Source organism: Zeus faber (genome assembly GCF_960531495.2).
Source record: "Zeus faber genome assembly, chromosome: 16".
In the NCBI taxonomy this organism is placed as follows: domain Eukaryota; kingdom Metazoa; phylum Chordata; class Actinopteri; order Zeiformes; family Zeidae; genus Zeus; species Zeus faber.
This window is the reverse complement of record NC_137202.1, coordinates 28233012-28240511: the sequence shown is the minus strand read 5'-3', so window position 1 is coordinate 28240511 and position 7500 is coordinate 28233012. Positions and strand designations below refer to the sequence as shown.

The following is a 7500-nucleotide window of genomic DNA, read 5'->3' as shown; positions in this document are numbered from 1 at the left end:
CGTTTAAAATCTATTGCTACTGCTCCAAACACCAAGACAAGTTCCTTGCGCGGGTAAACTGACTTGGCAATAAAGACGATTCGACGATTGCGATTCTAAATCTCGGCGCGTCCCACAGGGTGAACGGCAGCTACGAAGCCCTGAGCGGAGGCAGCACGACGGAGGGGTTCGAGGACTTCACAGGAGGAATATCAGAGGTGTACAAGCTGGACGAAGCACCTCCACACCTCTTCAAACTGATCCGGAGGGCGCGGCGGCTCGGCTCGCTCATGGGCTGCTCCATCGACGTAGGTCCAACGGGTTCATCCGGGTCAAAATGATACAGTTCAACGGACGGATCAAATGGATCTGAAAAGAAAGTGTTTCATCGTTTAAGATCAACAGTGCCCATGAGTCAGAGGGGGTGACAGCTCATAAACTGGTGAAAGGACACGCCTACTCCATCACTGGTGCACAAGAGGTAAATATCTTGTTTTAAATATTTTATTTATAACCGATATGGATATGAAATGCAATGTGTACTGTCTGCAAATATAATTAATAATTATCTGCTCTTATTCAATAGTTTCTTTGTTGTATTTTTAAAGGTTCGTTTTAGTTTTGATATCTTGATCCGTACATAGTCTGTGGTAGCACCTGAATTTCCCACCCAGGCTTCAATAAAGTGCCTTCGCCTCCCATCTTGTCCCGTTCCGCAAGAACCGTCCGGTTGTGTCTCGTCTCGTCTCGTCCTGTCACCGCTCGTCTTGTCCTGTTGCGTCCCATCCCTTTCAGTCTCGTCCCGTCTCGTCTCGTCACGTCTCGTCTCGTCCCGTCCCATCATGTCCTGTCCTGCATGTTCCGTCCCTTTCAGTCCCATCCAGTCACGGCTCGCCTAGCCCCGCCTCGTCCCGTCTTGTCCCATGTCTTGTCTCGTCTCGTCCTGTCTCGCCTCGTCCCGTCTTGTCCCATGTCTTGTCTCGTCTCGTCCTGTCTCGCCTCGCCATGTCTTGTCTCGTCTCATCTCGTCCCGTCCTGTCACCGCTCGTCTTGTCCTGTTGCGTCCCATCCCTTTCAGTCTCGTCCCGTCTCGCCTCGCCACTTCTCGTCCCGTCCTGTCCCATCACGTCTCGTCTCGTCCCGTCTCGTCACGTCTCGTCTCGTCTTGCCACTTCACGTCTCGTCCCGTCCCATCATGTCCTGTCCCGCATGTCCTGTCCCTTTCAGTCCCATCCAGTCACGGCTCGCCTAGCCCCGCCTCGTCCCGTCTCGCCATGTCTTGTCTCATCTCGTCCCGTCCCGTCTCGCCTCGCCGTGTCTTGTCTCGTCTCGTCTTGTCCCGTCTCGCCTCGCCGTGTCTTGTCTCATCTCGTCTCGTATATATTCTGTAGTAGCACTTGAATTTCCCACCCAGGGTTCAATAAAGTGCCTTCACGTCTCGTTCCATTCCGTCCCATCATGTCCCGTCCCGCGTGTCCCATCCCGTCCCTTTCAGTCCTGTCTCGTCTCGCCTCGTCACATATATAGTCTGCAGTAGCGACTTCATTTCCCACCCGGGGTTCAAAAAAAATGCCGTCACGTCCCCTCCCGTCACGTCTCGCCTCGTCCCGTCCTGTCACGTCTCGTCACATCTCATGTCGCTTCCTCTGCTCTCTCTCAGGTCGGTTTTCGGGGCCGTCTTGTTGAGCTGGTCCGTCTGAGGAACCCCTGGGGTCAGGTGGAGTGGACCGGGCCGTGGAGTGATGGGTGGGTTTGGTGTTTCATGTGATGGTCTTTGAGAGTAGAACTCTGGAAAGACAGATCTCACACTCCTTGCAGCTCCAGAGACCTTTCAGACCAAAAGACCGATCAAACATTTTGGGAAAACCTGAATCAAATCATACGGAGGGACGTAAACAATAACTTTTCATCACATTTAGATCCAGCGAATGGGACTACGTCTCCGAAGATCAGAAGCCAAAGCTGAATCACGTTGCAGAGGACGGCGAGTTTTGGTAAATTAACATAATTTCGAATGTAATCTGAGGAATAGGAGACATTCCTCCCTCTGACACCCAGGACAGCAGATGGATAGTTTGTCAAGGAGCCTTCTCCCTCGGCAGGATGTCTTACCAGGACCTTGTCCGACACTTTTCCACGCTGGAGATCTGTAATCTGACGCCGGACGCCCTGATGAGCGAGGAGGTGGGACACTGGAACCACTACCAGTACGAGGGTGTGTGGAGCGTGGGATCCACCGCCGGCGGTTGCCGCAACCACCCAGGTACAGTGCTACACCCGCGGCTACACCGCCCTCCACCCGGCCGCACAGTGGAGCACCGTGTGAGGGGGCCCTTCTGTTTGTGTTCCAGCGACGTTCACCTTCAACCCGCAGTTCGTGGTGCGACTGGACGACGTGGACGACGACCCTCTGGACGGCGAGGACGGCTGCACCTTCCTGGTGGGGCTGATGCAGAAGGGGGGCCGGCGCAGCCGCGTGCACGGCCGCAACATGGAGACCATCGGCTTCGCCATTTATCAGGTCTCACATCATGGGATGCCTCCAAACGTGTTTCATGGAATCAGCATGAGCTGCTTGCTCTAAATCTCCCTCTTTCCTCTCTTCCTCTCTCGCAGGTTCCTGCTGAGGTCTGTATTCACCTTGGTTTTTTCCAGACACTATTCTATTGATTGCTCCACCTCATCCAGCTCAGAGCCTCCGTCCTCAGCTTCCTCTCCGTTCAGTTAAAGGGTCGTGGCAACGTGCACCTGGGTGCGGACATACTGCTGAGGCAGCGTCCGGTGGAGATGAGTAGCACCTTCACCAACACCCGCGAGGTGTGCGACCGCTTCCACCTCCCGCCAGGGGACTACGTCATCATCCCCTCCACCTTCCTGCCGCACAAGAAAGGAGGCTTCGTTCTGCGGGTGTTCTCCGAGAAACGAGCCTCGTCCGCGTGAGATGCTGCCTCCAAACGGGCCACACACACTTTACTGACTTTACACCACTCCAATGAAACACCAAATAATGTGAAGAGCGGAGGCTGCTGTGCTGACGTCATGTTCTTATTTCCAGTCCCATAGAGGAGAACATCGAGGCCCAAATAGAGGAAGTAAGTTCTGTTCTGCTCTGTTCTGCTCTGCTTAAGGAAATCTCAGTCCTGAGTCATTTAGATTGCGGCCAATGCAAACCCCAGTTGGTTTAAAAATGACCGAAGTGAACACAGGAGCCTTATCTTGTTGAACCTTCCGAAAAACACACACAGCACAGATCTGTTTAAGTCGACGTCCCAACAGCACTGCACTGGTTTCTCTTCCAGGTGGATGAAGCTGATGATGATGATGTGGATCCACATTTTAAACACCTCTTCAAGAAAATCTCCGGAGATGTGAGTGTTGCGTTAACCAGCTCCCGAAAAAGTCGAAAGTTCCTCCTCGCCCAGAATTACAACTCAAGCGATGTTTTGTGCTGTTGTTGTTTTCACTCAGGATTCGGAGGTGTCCGTGTTCGAACTGGTTCATATTTTGAACAAGGTCACCTCACAAAGTAAGTGCAAAGCGTTTTGATCCTGCGCGTCCCTCGTCCTTTTGGGTTTTCTTCACTCTGGAAGTGTTGCATCTGGGATGATTCACATCTCAGACTGAACTCGCCCCCGGTGCAGCATCTCACCACAGGAACGAGGAAATAAAACAGCGAGGCAGTAGAAACACCCAGAACCACCTGAGAGAACACTCACGGGCGGCGCTTAGGTGTCCTTAAATTCTCGGAAAACAGCAAGAGACATCACATATCCTCATGAAGATCCTTGACGGACGTCAAGGATCTTCATGAGGATGTGTGATGTCTCTGAAAGACAAAGAACAGCTCAGAACACAAACTGAAGTCCCTTGATGGAAAAAGTTCTATTGCATTCTCTCCTCCAGGGGAGGACATCAAGACGGACGGCTTCAGCCTGGAGACGGGTCATCACATCATCGCTCTGCTGGACGTATCCTTTACTCCTTCACCCCACCCGTCTTGGTTTCCTGCGACCCGGCGGTTCCGTTAATGCCTCAGAATAATGACGACAGAGGAACCGCTCAAGGGGACTTTTATCAACCTCAACCTTCTCCAGAAAGACGGAAGCGCCAAACTGGGACTGAAGGAGTTCCACCAGCTCTGGACCAAGATCCAGAAGTATCTGGTTGGTTCTGATCTTTGCGCTGCTCATCGCTGCGTTGCTTAGCTTTCGGCGTGTAACCCTTCCTCTGTGCAGGAGATCTTCAAGAACCACGACTCGGACAACTCGGGCACCATGAGCTCCTACGAGCTGCGGGGAGCCCTGGTTGAAGCAGGTGAGGACAGGACAGGCGTCCTTTAAAATACCAGGAATGGATTCAGATGCAGGTGGATCGAGCGGAATGGGAGCAGTTTGCACTGAAAAGGCCTTGTGTCTGGAGTGGCCGTGCGGGCGGCGCACGGTCAGTTTTCTCACCGCTCGGGTGTAAGCGACGGCCCCGTTTACAAAAAGGTCCGTCGCGGCTAGATGAGTCTAAGGTCTTGAGGGCAACCTGAGGTGGGGATCATGTGGCTCTGGTGCTGGCGACTGCGAGGAGCCGCAGCCGGGACCCTCCCGTCAGGGGGGGGTTCCGCTCTCGCGGGAACGGCACCGACGCGGCTGCAGCTCTGGGCGTCCGGTGCCGCCTCCCACTTTCTGACGCTTCTGCTTCTTCAAGGCTTCACCCTGAACAGCGCCGTGCTGCAGGTCCTGGTCGCCCGCTACGCCGACGCCCACTGCGCCGTGAACTTCGACCGTTTCGTGGGCTGCTTGATCCGCCTGGAGACGCTGTTCAGTGAGTTCCGACGGACAACCCTTCTGTTTCCTCGGCGATGAGCCTTGTTTGTTTTTGCATTGTTTGAGTTTGTCATCCGGGCTCCGCTGCTCTAACTCCTGGCGAGACGTGCAGCACAACACAATTAGGTGTACGGGTGAATATACCATGAGTTCGGGCGTGGCAGCGCGCGGCGCCGTCGAGTCGTCTGACGGAAGTGGCTCCGCATGCGGCGCCTCTTATGAGCCCACCGCGGCTGACCTCCACCCTCGTCTTCTGTTTCCTTCCCAGGAATGTTCAGGACCCTGGACGCCGACAAGTCGGGGAAGATCGAGCTGGACGTGCAGCAGGCGAGTAGCCGCCACGCCACCGGTTCGAAGCAGCTCCGAGGGGAGTGCAGACCCGCCCCCGCTGACGAAATGTGTTTTCCCGTTCACAGTGGCTGTCGCTGGCGATCAACTGACGGAACACGAGATAAACACAGACGGGGAAACCGACATCACTTCCAAAAGTGGAGACCAATACTTTGATATAAAAAATACCAAGCGTCCAAACGGTAAAAACTGACCGTGAGTCAGTGTTCATACCTCGCATCAACTTGTCCGACCTTAATACGAAACGGTGTCAACTGACGGTGGCTGGTTCAGTCTGAGGGTTCCAGAGGGTTTGCTTTAGGTTTTAGGTCAGACATGGTTGAATCCAGGTTGTTAGAGTTGGGGGCAGTTACCCAAGTGAAATGCATCCAAATACCAACGATTTATCCCCAACGTGAAGACGCCTTCATACCAAGCTAAGTGACAAGAGGGTGCTCGGTTGACAATTAACTCTGGACTATCCAAATGAAGAGTGACCTCAGCTAAGAATAAAAAGAGAAGCATCCAGTCAGGAAACTTCTCCTGGACGTGTCCCTCCAACCTGAGGCTTCTCAAACCCAAATCACCTGGGGGCCAGTGGGCTGTTTTGGTTGCACATGCACATGAGTGAATTGCTTTGTAATCCTGTTAGAAATATCTCTCTCATGTTGTGTTTAATTCTGTTTGTATTTTGAAAACATTGAGTCCATTTGTTTGGATTAATTAAGCATTGTGATTTGAAAAACTATTGGCCAGGCCAGATTTATCAATACATCATCACCGTACATTGCCACAATTAATTGCCACATTTGGGCCACATTAAATTGGAGTTTGAGACCCCTGCACCAGACAGTCCAAGGAAGGAAGGAACACACACACACACACACACACACACACACACACACACACACACACACACACACACACACACACACACACACACACACACACGCACACGCACACACACACACACACACACACACACACACACACACCCCAAAACAGACCTCTCTTTCAGCTTTAATATCCTCTTTATGGAACAATAATTTTCCAAATCACAACAGACCCATTGGAAGAGTCAATTTATAAGGTCTGAGGTTGATCGACTGATTCTAGTATAAGGTTTCACTCCATGCTACCCTCTAGCGGCCAATATACGAACTGCAGTTTAATACATTTTTGCGTTGTTGCTTCACAATTCACCAGAAATCACCAGTTGGGTAGAAGATGATATTTATGTCTATTAATAAAAACAATAACAATCAAAAGATCGCTCCAAAAAAAAAAAAGAAACACACAAATGATGACACCAGTTGACAGCGATTTGAACACTATTTTATTTTAACTTAATTTAATTTAATTTTTATTGTTTTATGGTTGAATTCAATTACTATTTTCATGTTAGGATATGGTTATCACAATCATATTGTAGTATTCGAATGTTTGCATAATTAAGCTCAATAAAAAACAAAAATAGAATACTCATGTCAGGGTCACGTCTCTGGAACATAAAAATAAAAGAAGATTCCAAGCTCTGGAAAAAAATTAATCTTGAAGTCCAAACTGGCGCCAGCGAGTCACATGACATTTATTCATGTGTTGATTGGTTATGAACTTATGCCCACAGTGGAGACCTGCTCCACCTGTCTTATCTGCTGCCACAACCTGTTCCCAGTGGAACACACACTTACTTTAACCACACCGTGGAGATCACAGCTGTGTGATTGATAATCAAAGATCAAAATAATAAAAATAAAAGATGTCAGGCGTTGCGTCCAGGCTGCAGCACTGCAGGGACAGGGCCGTGTCCCTGGGCAGCCACAGGGATGCGGTCAAGCACCTGGACCAGGACTTTGAGGAGCTGAGGAGGGACTGCCTGGAGAGGGGGAGGCTGTTTGAGGACGACACCTTCCCGGCCTGGAGCTCCTCCCTGGGGTTCCAGGACCTGGGAGCCCGGTCCAGCAAAGCCCGGGGCGTCACCTGGAGGAGACCCACGGTGGGTGGATGGAGAGAGCTCTGCAATATTTCTTCAAGTCAGATCGCCAAATATTTGGACTTAGAAGTCATTTAATAGTCTTACAGTTGACTTCATGAGAACTACAAAGCTGTTGAATAGTCCTACATTTGAATGAGTTGAGTTCTTCTGAATCAGAGTCAACATTTGTGATGTTCTATGACCCTAGACCTGCCACTGAACCGAATGTCCAGATGAACCATCTCACCTCAGACCTACCTTCATACTGACCTGGAGAGAGAAATCCAGGAAAATCAATGGACCAAATAAATAGTAGCTTCTAATAATAGCTAATAATAATAATAATAATAGCTTTTTTGTCAAAAAATTGAATTCAGAAATTAGAAAAATAGAATTTTGTTA

General features: G+C 50.7%; 2 protein-coding genes across 2 annotated transcripts in view; both read left to right on the top strand.

The window, feature by feature from the left end:
- The window catches only part of LOC307242147 (calpain-2 catalytic subunit-like), a gene marked incomplete at both ends in the record, with an annotated part of 6811 nt that extends 1578 nt beyond the window's left edge, over positions 1–5233 (top strand). The window contains 16 exons of the mRNA XM_080016480.1: positions 119–287; positions 377–460; positions 1640–1725; positions 1899–1973; positions 2082–2242; positions 2331–2527; positions 2704–2915; positions 3035–3071; positions 3279–3347; positions 3448–3505; positions 3883–3947; positions 4074–4142; positions 4215–4293; positions 4675–4791; positions 5062–5120; positions 5210–5233. Coding sequence (XP_079872606.1) covers positions 119–287; positions 377–460; positions 1640–1725; positions 1899–1973; positions 2082–2242; positions 2331–2527; positions 2704–2915; positions 3035–3071; positions 3279–3347; positions 3448–3505; positions 3883–3947; positions 4074–4142; positions 4215–4293; positions 4675–4791; positions 5062–5120; positions 5210–5233 — 1561 coding nt within the window. The remainder of the gene's footprint in view (positions 1–118; positions 288–376; positions 461–1639; positions 1726–1898; positions 1974–2081; positions 2243–2330; positions 2528–2703; positions 2916–3034; positions 3072–3278; positions 3348–3447; positions 3506–3882; positions 3948–4073; positions 4143–4214; positions 4294–4674; positions 4792–5061; positions 5121–5209) is intronic.
- Positions 5234–6882: 1649 nt separating this feature from the next.
- The window catches only part of LOC307242371 (calpain-2 catalytic subunit-like), a gene marked incomplete at its 5' end in the record, with an annotated part of 9715 nt that continues 9097 nt past the window's right edge, over positions 6883–7500 (top strand). The window contains one exon of the mRNA XM_080016813.1: positions 6883–7119. Coding sequence (XP_079872939.1) covers positions 6883–7119 — 237 coding nt within the window. The remainder of the gene's footprint in view (positions 7120–7500) is intronic.